Source organism: Salmo salar, chromosome 06, assembly GCF_965601325.2.
Source record: "Salmo salar chromosome 06, fSalSal1, whole genome shotgun sequence".
NCBI lineage: Eukaryota > Metazoa > Chordata > Actinopteri > Salmoniformes > Salmonidae > Salmo > Salmo salar.
The window spans coordinates 37,163,226-37,182,204 of NC_138296.1; the positions used below are offsets into that span (position 1 = coordinate 37,163,226).

General features: G+C 46.1%; 3 protein-coding genes across 3 annotated transcripts in view; 1 reads left to right on the forward strand and 2 right to left on the reverse strand.

The window, feature by feature from the left end:
* Positions 1 to 416: 416 nt before the first annotated feature.
* On the forward strand, positions 417 to 2,663 carry LOC106598028 (anoctamin-10-like). Its single transcript, XM_082976147.1, has one exon. The coding sequence runs from the start codon at positions 417 to 419 to the stop codon at positions 2,661 to 2,663; it is 2,247 nt and encodes a 748-aa protein (XP_082832273.1).
* A 2,186-nt stretch (positions 2,664 to 4,849) lies between these two features.
* LOC106607081 (uncharacterized) lies at positions 4,850 to 11,059 on the reverse strand. Its single transcript, XM_014203672.3, has 4 exons — positions 10,983 to 11,059; positions 6,640 to 9,143; positions 5,654 to 5,742; positions 4,850 to 5,320 (listed from the first exon to the last, which is right to left on the reverse strand). The coding sequence occupies exons 2-4, from the start codon at positions 9,065 to 9,067 to the stop codon at positions 5,222 to 5,224; spliced, it is 2,616 nt and encodes an 871-aa protein (XP_014059147.1). The 5' UTR covers positions 9,068 to 9,143; positions 10,983 to 11,059; the 3' UTR covers positions 4,850 to 5,221.
* Positions 11,060 to 11,327: 268 nt separating this feature from the next.
* The window catches only part of LOC106607082 (uncharacterized), a 36,602-nt gene continuing 28,950 nt past the window's right edge, over positions 11,328 to 18,979 (reverse strand). Inside the window, exons 4-8 of the mRNA XM_014203673.3 lie at positions 17,504 to 17,583; positions 17,204 to 17,282; positions 14,180 to 14,207; positions 13,826 to 13,909; positions 11,328 to 13,209 (exon numbers count right to left, since the gene is read on the reverse strand). Of these exons, the coding sequence (XP_014059148.1) occupies positions 12,263 to 13,209; positions 13,826 to 13,909; positions 14,180 to 14,207; positions 17,204 to 17,282; positions 17,504 to 17,583 (1,218 nt within the window). The 3' untranslated portion in view covers positions 11,328 to 12,262. The remainder of the gene's footprint in view (positions 13,210 to 13,825; positions 13,910 to 14,179; positions 14,208 to 17,203; positions 17,283 to 17,503; positions 17,584 to 18,979) is intronic.

Sequence of the window (18,979 nt, forward strand, 5' to 3'; positions counted from 1 at the left end):
AAATCCATTTCAATCCCACTTTGTAACACAATAAAATGTGAAGAAATCCAAGGAAGGTGTAGACTTTAAAAAAAAAGTTTTATTTAAAGGTATGCAAAATATTTTCCAGCAGTCTCAATGCCACCATCTCAGTGCACAGAATTAGATGAATGCTAATTTCATTATAGCTCAGTGTATGAGAAAACAGGACATTCTTCTAGGTTGTCACTAGTTACCACAGCCACAAAGTCAGAATTATGGCTAAACCCCACCTAATTTCTACAATTGATCTTCTTAAAATATATATTTTTTAACCTAACCTTATCCCTATCCACATTGCTAACCTTATGCCTAACCCTAACCTTAAATTAAAACCAAAAAGCTAATTTTGACTTTTTGGCTGTGCTAACTCGTGACAACCATTCTTCTATGACATTATGCTGATGTCACAATGCAACCGCACTGTGCTGCCCCACTGTCAGACATTCTCACAGCTACAGCTAGTGTCATCATACATCCCTGTGGCACTGTGTGCTGAGACAATCTTGTCCATCGAAGCCCTGTCCCTGTACCCTGTGAAGAGAAGAGAGGAAGCAGGGGGCTGGCGAACACTACGCAGAACCCCCTGTCAACACCAGGAAGAAGGAGCCATGACCGCCCTCCGGGACAGCATGTTATTAGGAGGGAACACACGGAGGAAAGAACTCACCAATGTCACCATGGCAGCCTTCATGCTCCCCGTACAGCACCTCAATGAGATCACCCCTCTGATTCTGCTGGAGTTCCACCCTGAGGTGGAGGCTGACACAATGGACTGGCTCCTGGGGAAGATCCTTACACCCGAGCCCCTGGGGGGACTAGACCTCTTGGCCAGAGTGATCAGCCGGACCAGGGCCGGGGGTGCCATCATGGTGGTGGGGGCTACCCCAGAGCGGCTGCTCCTGGAGGCTGACGAGGACCTTCTGTTCAGACACAAGCCCTGCTGCCCTATAGGAGGTCAGGCACGGGAGGTGGGGGACCTGGGGGGGACGCGCCCCACCGAGGGGGTGTATGGGATGCTGTCATCGGCTGAGTGTGTGACCCTGGTGCAGAGGATCCTGGCCAGGCTGAGAGTGGGGGAGGGGGAGGAAATCCAGGTGTTCCAGCAGATTCCCCTCCTCCCAGGAGAACCAGTGATGTCCAGTCTGTCCCGCTTAAGAGTCCTAACTAGCATCTACCCCCTACATGAAGCCCCGCTGCTTCAGAGCCTCCAGGGGAGGTGGTGGGCTGGCTGGTGTGGCCTCAAACCCTTCAGCCAGAGAGAGCATTGGCAGCTGCTGGAAGATATCAGGGCTTATTTCGGGGAGGCGGTGGCCCTCTACTTTGGGTTTGAGGGTTCGCTGGTCAGTGCTCTCCTCCTGAAATCCACGTTGTCCATGTTTCTCTCCTTCTACCCCCTCAGGCTGGGGAACAACCTGGTCTTTTTCACCCTCTCCAGTGTGGTGTGGTCAGAGCTGTTCCTGCAGGGCTGGGGGGAGAAGAGCAAAGCCCTGCAGAGGGACTGGGGGACTGTGGTCACTCATCAGTCACACAGTCACTCATCAACAGCAGCAGCGGTGCCCAGGGTGGCACAGGGCACAGCACCACAACAGACCCTGATCGATGCCCACCCTTTTGGAAAGATGAGCTTGAGGAGACTGCAACACTCCGTTGCCTTCCTAACCTGCACCCTATGCCTCTCCTCCATCCTGATCCTGATGTATTTACACCTAGATGGACTAGTGGGGGACTTCCTCCTGAGAGAAGAGCTCAGTTTCCTCTTTCACAACATCCTTGTCTACCTCCCCAAAATCGCCCTCACGGTTGCCATGGCAGGGATGGACTGTGTTGCATTCCAACTGTCCCAAGGCCTCAGCCTTGATCCCGAGCCACCAGGGCAACAGTCACCAAGGCAACAGCCCCTGCTCCCTGAGGTTATCCTCTCCTGCCTCTTCAACCACTTTTCCGTCCACTTCTACAGGGCTCTGGTCCTGAATGACCTCACCATGGTGCGCTTCCACCTGTCTGTACAGCTGGCCACCCACCTGGGCATCAAGCTGCTGTCCACCACACTATTGTGCCGCCTGAGGAGGATGAGGACGCCCCCTGGCTGCGCCCACCAGGAACATCAGTCTCCTGTCCTTAGACAGATCACAGAGCAGAGCAACAGACCACCGTGTGAGACCCAGACCTGGAGCTACCTGGAGCTCCTCATCTCCTACTGCCACGTCATGTTCTTCTCAAGCATCTACCCCCAGTGTGCCCTCTGGTGCCTGTTGACCATCATAGCTAAATCCTGCATGGACTTGTGGCACCTGTGTTCAGGCGCACGCCGCCCCTTCCCCAGAACATCCCCTGGGGGTAACGTTTTGTGGCAGCGGGTCTTCTGTGGCTTTGAGGCCCTGGCTGTCCTGCTCAACTCCCTCCTGCTGTGGTCCTCTCTGGAGTTCAGGCTTCTCTTCCTGAGCTATACTGGGTGGGAAATGCTCAGGGCCTTCCTCCTGCTGCAGCTGTTGCTGCTGAGCCTGAGAGGGGCGGTCACCTACCTGCTCCTCCACCTGGCCTGGTTTGTTGGCAGAAAGGCAGAGACTCGCCAACCCCACCTCCACAGGCTCCATCACCCCCCGCACCACCAACAGCAGCAGCAGCACTCTCACATACTGTAGAGATGCAGCAGCCACTCAGCTTTAGGCTTTGTGGGAGGATCATTGTGTTCTGCAAATAAAGTGAGGAGTGAGGGTTGACATACTGTAGGTGTGCTGTTTGTCTGTGTGTGTAAGGATATCATTTTTCTTTTACAGAGTCTATCAACTTTGGCATTAGAGTACAGAAAGCTTTCTCAAACAAATCAAGCTCACACATCTATATCTGGGATCTTTAGAGGGTCATTTTTAACCGTTGTCCCATCTACTGTAGGCTATGCCCAGGCTTTGGCCTACGCTGAATGGTGATAACAGTCAGACAATTAACACTGTGACTGGAGTCCTTCCGCCCTGGCAGTGGAACTGACAGATGGTGCTAAGCAAGGCTAAACTCAGTGGTCATGTCTGTGACCTCACAGATTAGACACTCTCCACTGAGTCTGATCACAGACCGGAGAAAGTCCTCCTGTTTTAATGATCAGCTTTTTGAGACTGATATATGTTTGTTAAACACATGACCTAGCTACAGTATGTATCAAATGTGTATCTGCATTAATAAAGATACTGCACATTACTAGATTACAGTGGAATTTTACAGTGTTTAAGAACTTACACCCAGGGCTTCCAGTGCCATAAGAGGGTGCTGCTAGCCTTTGATCCTTCAAACATTGCTATTGCTTTCTAAATTGCAACTCAGAAATAGCAGGTAGTCCCCTGGGTTCTTTCTTCTCCATTTTAAGATATAACTTAAAAATAATATAATGGGAAAGTTATTGTAGTTCTAGACTTTTGCCTAAACTGCTCCGCCCACAATCGTAAGGCTCTCCAGAGGGTGGTGCGTTCTGCACAACGCATCACCGGGGGCAAACTACCTGCCCTCCAGGACACCTACAGCACCCGATGTCACAGGAAGGCCAAAAAGATCATCAAGGACAACAACCACCCGAGCCACTGCCTGTTCACCCCGCTTTCATCCAGAAGGCAAGGTCAGTACAGGTCCATCAAAGCTGGGACCGAGAGACTGAAAAACAGCTTCTATCTCAAGGCCATCAGACTGTTAAACAGTCATTACTAACATTGAGTGGCTGCTGCCTACATACTGACTCAAATCTCTAGCCACTTTAATAATTAATAATTGGATGCAATATATATGTATCACTTGTCACTTTAAACAATGCCACTTTATATAATGATTACACGCCCTACATTACTCATCTCATATGTATATACTGTACTCTATACCATCTACTGCATCTTGCCTATGCCGCACGGCCATTGCTCATCCATATATTTATATGTACATAATCTTATTCATCTCTTTACACTTGTATATATAAGGTAGTTGCTGTGAAATTGTTAGATTACTTGTTAGATATTACTGCCCTGTCAGAACTAGAAACACAAGCATTTCACAACACTCACATTAACATCTGCTAACCATGTGTATGTAACCAATAACATTTGATTTGATTGTAAATGAATCTGTTGATGACAAGACTCTTAGTATTGAACAATATAGACTGTTCTGTTTTGTCATTCTATGTTACCTGCCAACAGGAAAGTAGTGAAACCTCGACTCAAACATTTCTGGTGTTAAAACAGAACCCTGTTTCCACTATTCATCTGAGTCACATCATGACAGTGTTTTATATGTGGATGGACTCAACTTTGGTTACTCCATGTCATTAAGGACAATAATGTTCATAATGAGTTGTCAGTGGTACAGTATCTGAGATGGGAAGGGCTGATCCCAGCCAATCATTGAGAGACCAGAAAGCTGTCTGTCTCACCTCTAACTTGTGACTTATGGCAGATAGAGAGACCCACAGTGAAACAACTTTAGCCACAGAGTCCCGAGCTCATGTTGAAGTAGACTGGGTGGGTTATGGTCAGCTAACTATGCTTGCTGAGTCAAACATGGTTGCACCCAGAATAATAGTCATCTGGTTTTCAAAATGCATCTGGTTTCAAGCATATAACCAAAAAATGTAAATGCCAATTACTGTAGGTCCTTGTTTGTTCACTGTCACACGTGACTATAACATGAAGGACAGGAACTTTCCTGTAGCAAGATAAATTAGATAGAGTTGATTTGAAAAGGATATTTAATGTATACACTTAATTTCTCCTCATTGGATTGTATTAACAAATTGTACAATACTGATAAGCAGAGCCTGATGGGACAAAACTGAGATATGTACGGACTGAGATATGATTACGGCATTTGTGCATTTATTGAAACATTTATAGTAGTTTTGATTACCTTCACATTTATGCAGTTCTTGATAATGACATTTCTCTGAATTGTGGATGACATTTGTAATTTTGATCGAACACTGAACAGCAGTTAAACCTTTACAAGCAGAGCAGTTAAATGAGAGAGGATGTATTTTGTACATTGTGAATGTTTGTCATGAAATTGTGATGTTATATCCAAAACAGATGTTAGTCTTACAAAGCATGGAATGTTCAAGCTAATACTAATTCAAGTTTCTGCCATCGTAGTGAATTATGCAGTTCTACCATCCTAGTCATTTGAAATGTTAATGGTATAGAAGTCATGGTATTGGTGACCTCCAGTATCAGTCCTGTTCCCGTGGCAGTGACCCGTTCACCATACCTGCCTCCCAACGCTGCCACAGAGGAGTTTTTTGGCCGCTTGCCTTGTAAACCTTGGGCTCCTGGAGAGATAATGCAGGACACAGGAAATGGATTTAGCTAGTCTGATTAGCAGGTTAGGTTTTCTTACATGTCAGTCAATCTCCATTTAGCCACACACAGAACTTGAATATAACCACATCCCTTGTCAGATGTCAAACATTATAGGCCAGTTACTTCTGAAAAGAAATGTTGAGGTCAGCTTTGCCAGTGTAAATACACCGCTTCTAAACAGAGCTACTGTTACATTGCTAGCAGAGACAGACATACAGTATAATTGCAATCAAAGCTTGTGAGTGAATGACATGTTGTGTTCCTGTCACAGGGAGGATACTTCTAGGAAAGTAGAGCTGTACCTGTGTTTGTCCAGGGTTCTCCCTAGCACTCTTAGGATTGGGAGGAGGCCAGGTGCGATCCAACTTCCCCGTGGCATGTCGGCCATCAACTGCAGAAAGGCAGGATAAGGAATAAGGAAATGGGATAAGGAAAGGATTTACAGACTGATCAAGCAGGCTCCAAAACACTGCTAAGTAAAAATACAAACTCCTTCTAGACTCTGTACCATTTGAAAATGTATCCATTGCAATTACAATAATTCATATTGTAATTCCTCCGATGGCTATTTTTGGAACTAGTTCATTTTATTTGAATCATGCTAGAAGTCAAAGAAATGATCTTCTTCTGTCTGTCCCCCAGATCCCTAATATCAATGGTCACAGGTCACAGCCTATATAGGTCACAGCCTATATAAACATCCCAATGTCTACAAGTTTATCAATCTAGAATATACACACTCATATGATTCTACATTACATGACAGGAATAAGCTGTGACTGCACTGTGCTCACAGAACCCTAACCCCTTGCTGCCCCCCAAGACATATCTGCCATCTCAAACATGCAGATGCCCAGAACACCCTTGATCTGAACTTCCTGGCCATTGTACTGCTGTGGTAACTTTGGTTACATCCTACAAAGCCCCCCTGTGGCATGTGCTGCTGATTCAGCCAGAGTGATCTTGCCCTAACCGCTGGTGACAGGGGTGACACTAAGTTGACGACAATACTGTGCCCATAATAACATTATCTGATGCTAATGCAAATAGGCAGACGTTAAAGTGCTTGGGCTGAGATGAATGTGTGCTGTGGAATGAATGAGGCTATAACTGGCTTATCCACTTGCCTTCAGCTAGGTGCGTTTATCATACGTTGACGCAACACCATATCATGATGGTACAAACAAATAGTTTTTGCAAAAATTCTAACATGTGACTCTCCCACTCACTTTGACCCCAATTCAAACACAAAGGAATTCTACATGTAATACAAGACATGTCCACTGACCTGATGCTGTGGAAGAGGAGGTGGATGAGGGAATGAGTGTGGTAGGTGGGTCTGGGCTGGGGTCCTCTGTGCCGTCTGGCCTGCCTCCACTGATTCCTGCCTCTCCGTACAGACTACACCTCTGCCTGCGCAGCTCCTCCTCCCTCTCCCTGGCTTCCCGGATGTCCTTCTCCACCTCCGGCTTCATGGCCAGTGAGGGACGCAGCTTAAAGAAGAGGTTCTCCCTGAGGATGTCAGAGCCCTCGTCCTCATCCCCTGGCTGTTCTCCCCTCACCTCATCCGTGGCCTCCTCCTCTGTAGAGACATTGCCCTCCATACTTAGGCAGTCTAGGCTTCTGTAAAGGCGCTGGGCTCCTCTGTCTCGGTTCGGATAGTGGGCTATGATTGTGTCGTCACTTTCCAGATTAACCACCTTCCTCGCTGCTCCTTTACCGGCAGGTTGGTTGTCTGCACTTGGGTTTTGGCCTGAGCTAGCATCCTTTTGGCCCTTTAAGTCAAACATCTGGTGGGAGTGGGCTCTTGAGAGAGGGCAGCCTTTGAAAGAGACAAGCTCCATGCTACGTGTCCTCTCCAGCACAGAGGGGTAGACATGACCTCTCATCCCCAGGCCTGTTGTGGTGGGGGGTCTATTGTGCCTGGTGGGTCCTTCTGCATTGCCTTGTTGGAAGGCTTCAAACAGCAGCTTACTCTCCCTCATCTGGCGTACTGTTCCCTTGCTGTAGACTCCAGGGATCTTTCCCATGTTCACCAGGACAAGCTCCCTCTGGATCTCCTGGCTGATCTCCTTCTGCATCTTCTTCTCTGAGAACTGCCAGTCAGCGCCCTGCCCCGGCCCTGCCTTAGAGGACAGTGTCTTAGCCAGTAGGGGAGTCTTCATCAGGGGGATGTCTACCACCTCCTGACCTTCCTGGGTGTTTGACATGCACCTGGACCGCCGCAGGCTCTGCTCCCTCTCAGCAGATTGCCGGATCTCCCTCTTGATGGGAGTCTCTTTCTGGGGTGGGGGAGCCTTGTTGTCTAAGATGGGGGATGTGGTCGTGTGGATCTCGTGTGTGCTGACAGGGGAGAAGTCAGTGGACACCCCGCTGTCACTCTGGTCATCGTCACTGCATTCCATCTCAATCCTGACCATAGGTTGGACACTGAGCTGGGCAGAAGGATGAGACTGGACCTCCTCCACTTTCTCTCCTGCCACTGTTTCAATATCTTCTTTCTCTGGAATCTCTGTGTCTTCCTCACTTACCGCTGCCCTCTCTTCCACCTCGACAGTCTGTACTCTCTCTCTCTGCTCTCTCTCTTCACCGCTTCCCTCACTTTCTCCTTCCTCTTCTTCTTCCTCTTCCTTCCTAAACTCGATTCTCTCTACCTCCTGGTAGCCTGTATCCTGACTGGTTGTCTTCATGGCTACCTGGTGTGAGGGTGGAGGCTCCTGTGGCACCTGTTGTCCGTCCTGTCTCTGTTGCACCAGATGCAGGCGATGCAGCAGCTGCTCCCCCTGCTGGATGTCTTCAGCTACTGTCAGGCTGCCAGCCTCCTGCTGCTCCTGCTGCTCAGAGGCAGGTGACTGAGGCGAGGGCACTGTTACCTGTTCTCTGGATAAGCCTCTTGAAATAGATCGGTGAGGCTGGAGGCACTGGACGTCACTGCTAGCACTGTCTCTCCTGACCCACTCGTCTTTGGTCATGTCATAGTCTAGTGATCTACCATCGACCATGTCCTCAACATCATTGTTACTCTTGTCTGAATGTTCTGGCTCTATGATGGTCCCTTCATGGGTTGGATGACTATTGTTGTCAAGGCAGTGCTCTGGCTCAGACTCCCTTGTCTGTGATGATGGGACAGGATCTGTCTCTTTCAGAATGCTGGCTTCCATGTTCGGATGAGGCTGCTCAGGGCTACTGGCACCCACTGCTTTATATTCGTCTGTTGGTGGTGGCGTGGCAGAGCCAGGTCTTTCAGTCAGCACTGTGATATCCACAGATCCTCCCTTCTTCGGTTCAGTCAGCTGCTCCTCGTCCACTGTTACTGTAGCCTTGTCCATGACTGGAGTGCTTCTAGGCTGCTCAGATTGGACTCCATCTAAGCTCCTGGGATTTTCTTTAGCCTCTGTGACGCTTATGGCCCCAACATTGGGCTCCATAGTGCTGCCCTCTTCTGGACAAGAGGGGTCTTTGCATGGTGGGGGAAGGATGAAGACGTGGTCATCCTCCTCCATCCTATCAGGGTGGCCTGCGCTGACTAAAGGGGGAGGTGGTATGACAGCCTGCCAGGCCTCACAGGGCTTTTCCCCAGGAGTCAGGGAGGAGTTGTCTTTGGCCGTATCTGTGTCCTCTGCCGGTTTACAGCCAACCTCCATCCAGAGACCACAATCCTCCTGGGAGACTGGACTCTTAGGAGATCGGGGGCTGACCATGGGCTCTGTTTCCATAGTGATGGGGTATAACTTCACACCTGTTAATATTTTATTTTTCTCCTTTCACTGTCTTTGGTTTCAGTCTCACAATCTGAAAAATATGTTAATGACTTTGCAATTAGAGGCATGTTATTTGAGCCCCTTCAAAAAACATACACCACAAGGCTTAGATGGTCTATCATTCAGTAAACCAAATAGTTACGAAATGTGTTGAAGTCTTTCAAGTGTGTACTAAAAATGTCAATTTTTATAACAATGTCGTAGATGTCAGGTATTACCAGCAGAAATAGGACAATAAAGTAAATGTTTGTGAATCTGCTGTTGCCCAAGTTTCTTTTGAGGACTGCTGTCAGATCAGTTGAAAGAAAGGTTGACTGTCATTATGCCAGTTTTGGCCTGGCATAATGTGACTTTACGGGAATTGATTACAGTATGAGAGTTTCACATCACTAAAACATGGAACTTGGATTTTATAAATATATACTCACAAATTGCAACTTCACCTTTTAACCTTTTAAGCTTTAAAATTAAGGACATGATCTGAAAGTTGTAGTGCATTCTGTTCTCTCTCACTTTACATATTTACTAGCTGACACTACAATGATGATGCAGTTGACCTGAGCAGAGTTCTGCTTACTAGGGGGAAGAGTAATCAGCTTTTCACTGTCTGGCACATCCACTATGCATCTGCTACAGGAGCCTCCTTCACAGCCTTCTCCTCCAGAGCTATATCACTTTCAGCCTTAATGGCACATCCACTATGCATCTGCTACAGGAGCCTCCTTCACAGCCTTCTCCTCCAGAGCTATATCACTTTCAGCCTTAAGCTCAAAACATTGACTTCATGACAACATACTAATTTAAACTCCAGACAGTTTAGAGAGCTCTATCTGTGAGAACCAGTGAACCACATTATGAAAATTCATGTTTACTGTATGTAATTTGCATGAATGTCTCCAGACACCACACCTGTTAATATGACACCAGATGTTTTACTATGCATAATGGCAAACTGATCAGAACTGTCATTGTCATTGAGGTTGTGCAGTTCTGTCCGTCATCATGTCTAATTACAAATGCTCCCATGTAATCTACAGATGTATGATCTTAATTTTAAGACAGTTTGCTACAGCAGGAAAATAATCATGCAGCAGCAGGACATGTGAATTATTGTGTGGATTATAATTAAATGCCATTTTTGTAGGGGTTGATACATTTTTTGTTAGGGCAAATCAAGTCTGAAATTTCAAAGTGGAAATTACAAACTTTAGAAGCCTTTTATAAACACTACAAGTTTGTGTTTTCTGTAGTGCAGGAAAATTCTTAGCAACAAAAGAGTGATGAAATTAAATTCCTAGGTCTGTAGTCACCTCAGGTGCAGGTGAGATTTATATGTCTATATTTACTCTCAGGCTTATAGCCATACTCCAGCCCTGGATTATCAAAAAGCCAGCCACACAATGTATGAAGTGATTGCATCGCAAAACACAACATATTAATGATATTTAATGAGCTTATCTCCTCCATTAAGGGGAAGTCAGCCAAACATTTCTCAGTGATACAAATACAAGCTCTTCCTTGAAAACCACAATTAATTATACATATTACCTCCTGAAATATCAAATATCCTGAAATCTCAAATATTTAAAGCTTTTTATGGGAATAAACTGCAGGCTGTATGCATCTATTTTAAAGTAAAGCTAGACGCTTGTTTCAAGAGTATGAGTTGTTACTTCGTGATCAATAATAACAGCCATGCTGTTCAAAACCATTATTATTCATTTATGAAAACTAAATAGGTTATGGAAATTAAATGTAAATGAATCATATGGATCTGTGAGTGCTATTAATGACAAAACGTTGGTAACTAACAGTATAATATCAGAATACGGCAAGGTACTGTAAAATGAACAATAAGAAAGAGACCCACCTGTTTGCAGTGCCGTGTCTGTGTCCAGGCTTCTGTCTGAATGATGCTGCTAGGCTGCTGCTGAGACCCGTGAGTGGTGAGACTGCCTGTCACTCAAACGGCTACGGGGCTGAAGCTCATTGACTACACCTCGAATTGCTACAGGGCTGGCCCACGTGGGGAACATTTTAGGGAAAATGGCATAGCACATCTTCCAGAAAAATACTATCTCTTTTATACTAGGGATTTCATGGCTAATTGTGGTAAGACAGTAATTCTGCTCATATATTAAGTATGTATGAACTACACATTGACACATCCAGCCCAAAGCTGGAGGTTAAAAAAAAGACTTAATAGTCGCCAAAGTTCCATAGCGTGTCTTTAATGGTATGTCACAGCTCATTTGCAATAAAGAGTCCTATACATGAACGTCCTGACAGGAACGTTGCTACTGCTAATCAAAAGGAAAGAACGAGACAAACAAAAATCTTAAGAATATGAAATATATTTTGTTTTGATAATCACACACACATTCCAGTTTTGTTTTTGTCCACCTTCATTAACAGACATGGCTAAATCAAAAGTCAACTATCAAACACACTTACACATACAAATCACACTGAATAGATGTAATTGCAACCAACCCTTCTTTAACAGACTGTTTTGGTCACTGCCGGAATACTCATAACCATAACATTTGTATTACTGATGAGGACACCATAAAAGTAGAGGACACTCTAAAAGTAGAGAACAAAAGGGTTAGTTGCCATTGAAATTGAAATAGGCACATCAGGCATTTCTGAGATTAATATTTAAAAATCTATTTCCAAAAAGAAACAGATCAGTGGTTGTTCTATTCTTCTTCTTTGGTTCATTCCTAGAGGACATAATGCTGAGTACTTTTTTTGGCCTGATACAACCAATCCCAAAGGCAGAGGAGGAGTGTGAGATGAGTGCTGCTGGGATTCTGGCAGTAAAACCTAGTTGCATTACTGAACTGTGTCCAGCAGGAGGCAGAAGGGCTTTGTAACAGTCACACTGGAGTCTGTTCACAGAGCTGTTTGAAGAGCGGAGGATAACAGTAAACACTCCATGACACAAGCCATGTGGGACGGTAGTCTCAGAGGATACCAGTGACATTTTAGACGAGGAGCAAGTGCACGCTTCTCTGGAGCACATCCTGTGCAATTTAGACAATGTTGTAGATTTAGGCCACGCATACAGACCATTCATCATGAGTGGCATAGCTTAGAGGAATGGGAGGGGGGGGGGGGGGGGGTAATGCTCTATCATGTGCAGAATCACATGATAGAGCAGCACTTGGTATTGTGTTTGGATGCCCTCTTTCCTGTTTCCTCGGCTCTGTAGCGTGGGGTTGGTCTGGGGGGATCATCCACATGTCCCAGATCCTCAACCTCTTCCTGAGTGTAGCCTAGGATGACAGGTGGGACAGGGCCCTCCACAAAGACAACCAATCCACTCACGTCCTCCTCACCATCCTCATGCACCACAGCCTCAACCTCTTGTTCAGTGTAGCCCAGGAAGGGTTCAGTCTCAGACCCAAGAACAGGAGACTGAAGAACAATCTCCTCCTCACCCGCGTCAGAAATGATCACCCGCTCCACCTCCACCAACTCTCTATCATCCTCATGGCCCAGACCCTCGCTCTCTGACTTTACCTCAGTGTAGCCCAGGAAGGTCAGTGTGACAGTGCCCTCAACAAGGTCTACCTGACCTACTCCTGTCTCCTTGTCCATCTCATCATCCTCATAGCCCAGATCCTCAACCTTTTCCTCAGTGTAGCCCAGGTCGGTCGGTCGGATAGGGCCCTCCACAATTTCCGCCACTCCTATTTCTATCTCCTTGTCCATCTCATCAACCTTATACCCCACAACCTCAACCTCTTCCTCAGTGTAGCCCAGGGTTGTAGGTGTGGCAGGGTCCTCCACCTCCTCTTCCATCCCACTACCAGCCTCTATCTTCTCCTCTGCCTTCTGTTGTGGTACAACTGGGATCTCATCCAGCAGCACTTGCATCCCGACATCGTTGATGACACTAAGGAGCTGTCCCAGCTCCTCAGCAGAAGGCTGCCCCTCTGCCCCGCCGACGTGGTGGACGCTCTTCCTGCTGTCATTGAACACCGTCTCCCCCAAGGCCCTGGGTGCTCCAGACACGGGCACCACAGACCTGATCTTGGTGACCCCTGTCTTTGAATCCCTCTCCACCTGCACTGTAACCATCCCCAGCACTGCAACACAGAGGGAGAAATTATCCAGGGCAATATAACAGTCAAGTCACTATATTTGGAATCATGGTCAGAGCATGGATTACCTGGGCTATAGAAACATAAAATATTAATGTTATATTCTACCCATACCACTACTCAAATACTAAAAATATAGCCTTTCCCCTAAAGCAAGGCCTACATTACCAGTAGGTGAAGGGCGAGGAGGCACATTTTTGTGGCATATGTCAGAGCCCTCTTTGCTAATGTCAGCCTGCACAACATGAGTAAACACCACAAGGTCAATGTGCAGGCTCACAGTGCACAACCCAGTACCCTTTCCACTCTCCATAGCCCCCAGCATGCATAAGAAATGTACCAAGAGAAACAAAGTGGGCTAAATATAACTATCGCCTGCATTCTGCTCCAGCCCTTCAACCCAGCCAGCCACATCGTTAAGCCGTACCCTGGAGGCAAAACCCAGCCACAGGAACAGATATTGAGAAAAATATGGAGAGAAATATGGTTTCCCTCATAGCGAAGGTATGTATAGATTTTCACTGTGGCCGTCCCAAATCAATGGTGTGGATGATGATGAGCACTATCACATTTCTGTAGTGGAATCCTCCCCAAACAGTACCTGATCGACCTTCCAGTCCATTCTCATGGAGAACCCTCTCCATTACTGGCCCAGGGAGCTGACCCCCAGCAGCTCTGATGACGTCTAAAAGATGAAGATATGGTGAACTAATACAAAACCATTGTACTTTCCATATACAAATGCTAATGTGCTGCGTGACAATCATGCGTTTGAGCAATATATCATATCAATGATAAAACAATCACAGCTGTGGCTTCATTCTGTCACCCCGATTACATTAGTGTCAGTCAGAAAGAGATGAAAGAACAGTCACATGCAGGATGGTCTAAGAGAAAGTGAGAATGAATGAGATATCCAGGCCTAGGGCTATAGGACCATGCAGGTGAAGCTTACCTTGTATCCCACCCTCTTCAATGTCAGCCTATGGGGAAGCAGAGGAGACAATTTTAAGTGGAACCCCTGGTCCAATCGGTCCTACAGTCACTGTCTCCTCCAAACACTTTCCTCTTCATCCCTGATCTCTCCCAGGCCCTGCGCACTGCCATAAATATGTCACAGTAACCATTAGAGCAGTGTGGCGCTGGGCTCAGCTTCGTCCCACCATGAGTGTTAGAGATGAATACACACTGAACTTCCTTACCAAGTGTTAGTGTGAGCTAAATATGGACCATACATGAACCTGAATGTAAAAGTTCAAGTAATTTAATACAAGATAACACCAGTATAAACACAATACTGCGGTGCGGGAAAAATACTGGTACCACAAAAATAAACTGGCGTGAAAACAAAACCCGGCAACAAAATACCAGCCGTCAGTAACAGCCTGAACAATAGAGCAAACACGCACACAAACATGGGGGAAACCAGAGGGTTAAATAATGAACATGTAATGGGGGATTTGAAACCAGGTGTGTAGAAAACAAAGACAAAACAAATGGAAAATGAAAAGTGGATTGGCGATGGCTAGAAGGCCGGTGACGTCGACCGCCGAGCGCCGCTTGAACAAGGAGAGGGACCGACTTCGGCGGAAGTCGTGACATGGCCAGTATATTATATACTGTACACTGAGTGTGCGAAACACACCTGCTTTTTCCATGACATAGACTGACTAGGTGAATCCAGGTAAAGGTTATGATCCCTTATTGATGTCACCTTTCCTAAATTAGCCATGGATGGAGATAAGGTTTTGGACTTGTGGTTTTACTTAATTCTCCGTACTGGACAATGATATAACGGCGATTCTGATCCAACCATAAATTCATACATTGTTGTGCCCCTGAATTGAGAGGATGGAAGTTCAATATGTAGCTAGATGTAGTAGGCTAATGTTAACTTGCTAATCGTTGCCTATGAAAGGAAGTTGGGCTAGCGAGCAAGTATTTTAGCCAGGTAGCCTAGGGCAACAAAAATACAAGTGTGTACTCTATGACAGAGTGATAGACCATTTCATCAACATGAAAGAGAGCAGGATGACATTGGCGTTTCTCTAGAAGTAGGGTGAGTCAACATGTTTTTTCCACTTATGCGCACACACACACACATCAGTACTATGGACAGCCACATCAAGTTGGCATATGTCGATTGGACTAAATAGTTTTTGGTATCTTTTAGTTGTCACTGTATTAGACTAAGCATAGATGATTAGATGATGTTGAAATGTTGAAGTTGAAATGGTGCTGGAATAGTGGAGGCAGCTCCTGTTGTCTTTGCGACTTGCGGTAACTGTCTGTGGTTCTAAATCAATAGTTGTTTAGTAGTCAGAAAATGTCGGAAACATCAACTTGCTTGACTATGCTGTAGGTCATATAACTGTCTGTTACATGCAATCTGCTTTGTGGACTTCCCCGGACAGATGTTGCTCTCCGGTTTTGTGATGAAACAAAGGTGTGGTTGAATTTTTCTGCCACTGTATCTTCTTACTGTCTCGGCCTTAGGCCTATATAGTGGCAAGGCATATGAACTAACAGGTTATAGAGCAAACAATGCAATTATCACTTTTTTTCTGGCTTGGCTTCCCTAGTGATTTTATCCACGCACCGCTACTGGTGGAATGCTTTCAACACCTTGTAGTCCATGCCCCGACGAATTGAGGCTGTTCTGAGGGCAAAAGGCGGTGCAACTCAATATTAGGAAGGTGTTCCTAATGTTTTATACACTCAGTGTATGTTCCCCTGTAGAGTTCACAGTTGGTACGGGGTCAAAGTCCTGTCAGTCAATAGCCAGACACCCTTTAGGGCTCCCCCAACGTGTAGGGCTATAATGTCACTAAATGTCAGAGCCAGTTTTCCATTGGGTAGCATACATACACTCCTACTTGAAAACAGGGGATCGGCACTTTGCAATTTACTGCGGTTTGATTTCCAAAGGGAGGCAAAAACCAATCAGTTGAAAAGGTCATAACTGCATGACCAAGGGGATACTTTACTATAGAGAAGAGTGGTTTCTGCTGAACATCAATCTGTAGAATCAAAGGCTTAGTGAGGGAAAAGATCTTGAACTGCTGTAGTTTTTAAATATCAAAGCTATTTATATTACACAGTTCCAAACTGAATCAGCTGTTGATGTAAAAACATTGAGACTATTGAGTAAAACAGACCATTGGGGTAAAAAAGTACACTGAACAAAAATATAAACGCAACATGCAACAATTTCAATGTTTTTACTGAGTTACAGTTCATAGAAGGAAATCCGTCAATTGAAATAAATTAATTAGGCCCTAATCTATGGATTTAACATGACTGGGCAGGGGTGCAGCCATGCATGGGCCTGGGAGGGCATAGGCCCACCCACTTTGGAGGCAGGTCCACCCAGTGGGGAGCCAGGCCCAGCCAATCAGAATGGGGTTTTCCTCGCAAAAAGGCTTTATTACAGACATAAATACTCCTCAGCACCCCCTGTCCCCCTCCTCAGATGATCCCGCAGGTGAAGAAGCCGGATGTGGAGGTCCTGGACTGGCATGGTTACGTGTGGTCTGCGGTTGTGAGGCCTGTTGGATGTACTGCCAAATTCTCTAAAACAACGTTGAAGGCGGCTTAAGATAACAGCTCTGGTGGACATTTCTGCAGTCAGCTTGCCAAGTACATGCTTTCTCAAAACTTGAGACATCTGTAGCATTGTGTTGTGTGACAAAACTGCACATTTTAGTGGCCTTTTCTTGTCCCCAGCACAAGGTGCACCTGTGTAATTATCATGCAGTTTAATCAGCTTTTTGATATCCCACACCTGTCAGGTGGATGGATTATCTTGGCAAAGGAGAAATGCTCACTTTCCATGTTACGTTTATATTTTTGTTCAGTATATAATGGGGAAAATCTGATGAGATATTTAATATGGCACAGAGGTATTTTAGTTGATTGAGTGTATTAAAAATCATATTGAAACTCAGGTTCTCAGAACGTCTCTGCTTTCTCCACTTGCCTGGCTGTGGTTCTGGGCATTGGTGACTGTGTAGCTTGTGGATTCAATGACCTCCACTATATCCTCTTCAGTTGGCAACCTAATACACATACATTCACACGATGATGACCGTAACACCACATAACACGTGAAACCAACACATTAACATACAAACCCATTCACACATACAATACATACATGCAGAGGCATGACTACAATTCAGGAGAGGGTCAGTACCAAGTGCTTTAAGAGATATATAAACATATCAACTCCCTCAGCCAACAGGCATGGGGAGTGATAGATTGTGTGTGTGTGTCTCACTCCTCTGTGTAGTTCTCAGCGCTGTGCCCAGGGACAGGCTGAGGGTTCTCGCTCAGCCACTGGTCCCTCAAGGACTTCCGCTGTGAGGAGAGATTTGGAGAGAGAGAGAGAGGTATGGAGAGAGAGAGAGGGAGAGAGGGATGGAGAGAGGAAGAGGGTTGGTGACTATGACTAGGCTCTGCTATGTCCTGTGCAGTTAGCATATGCATGGAACGGCCTATGCTCTGAGCCATCTCTCTCAGCATGCAGCTCCCCCAACTGCCAGCTCATCCTTTCAAAACAAGCGTATTCTCTCAAATTCCCCATAGCAAAAGAAGCTAACAAAAACAAAAGCCTTCTGTCTCTATGAATACTAAAATGGTTATCCAGTATGCTGTAACCAAAACAAACAGCCCCTAGACACAGAGCTCTGGCTGCCATTTTGGATCTCCAGCAGGATGAGTGAGGCCAAGAGCCTGGTGTTGTCTGTCTGTGAGGGAGAAACTGCCTCCAACTCCGTCTCCCTCACAGGGAGGGCTCAGAGAGCCACACGTCCTCGAACCCGGGTGTAGGCTTGATCACAAGGGGTCTGATTGAGACTGACAATAATAAACCTGACCATGTTTATTTTGAGAGTGTTTGTAAATGGACCAACCGGTATTGGCTGTGACTCAGTTAGATCCCTTTCAACCTTTGAAGCAGAAACCTTCCAGAGCCCAGAGGTACAGTAAAGGAGGGATCCTCCTTTCATTCTAACTCGGGTATGACAACACCAAGCCTAGGGGTGAACATAGTCCTACCTGGCTCCAAGCCTCATCAATTAGTCATTCGACGATGTGGGGAGTGTGAGAGGAAGCCAAGCCACAACAACAGACTGTGGTGACAATGACACAACATTATATTGGAGTGGTGGTGACACTAAGTGGGCCTTGTTCACAACTATTTGCCAAGACAACCTTTCAGATGGAACGTATGTGACCGCTCCATGTGGACCAGTCTCTTACTGTGCTCACAATCCGAAAATAAATGTAAGACAGGAGGGGAAGTGAGCTGTGCATACAGAGCTGCTATAACTGCTGGTCTGACTGGGAACAAGAGACTGTTCTCACACTTCACACTGAGGAAGAACGAAGCCCTGTGGCTTCAGACAACTCTCTTTCCTCTGCCATGTGTAAGGCTGGTGTTGCCAGCACAGCACACATCCTCAGGCAAACACAGTAACGTAGAGTAGACTGTTTGTGTGGGCGGCTGCCTGAGTGATATGTGTTGATGGAGCGGTTCTAGCCACTCCACCACTGATCCGACGTCAAGAAGTTAATGGGGTCCAACAGGGATCAGTGCTGGTGGTCCCAGTGGAGGAGAGAGTTACTGACAAAGATCAACCAATGCACAGCTCTCTCTCTCACTCTGACTCACTCCCTCCCTCTTTCTCTACAACCACCTCATAATTTCAGTTCCTCTCTTTCATGTGATTTCTCTCTCCGTCACAGAGGTCAT

Bases quoted from the DNA above. Each gene is read 5' to 3' on its own strand.
- LOC106598028 (XM_082976147.1), top strand. From the start codon at position 417: ATGCTGATGTCACAATGCAACCGCACTGTGCTGCCCCACTGTCAGACA.
- LOC106607081 (XM_014203672.3), bottom strand. From the start codon at position 9,067: ATGGAAACAGAGCCCATGGTCAGCCCCCGATCTCCTAAGAGTCCAGTC. The intron at 5,743-6,639 runs GTCAGTGGACAT...GCCTTTCTGCAG, and splicing joins CTCCTCTTCCACAGCATCAG to TTGATGGCCGACATGCCACG. The intron at 5,321-5,653 runs GTACAGCTCTAC...TTATCTCTCCAG, and splicing joins AGAACCCTGGACAAACACAG to GAGCCCAAGGTTTACAAGGC.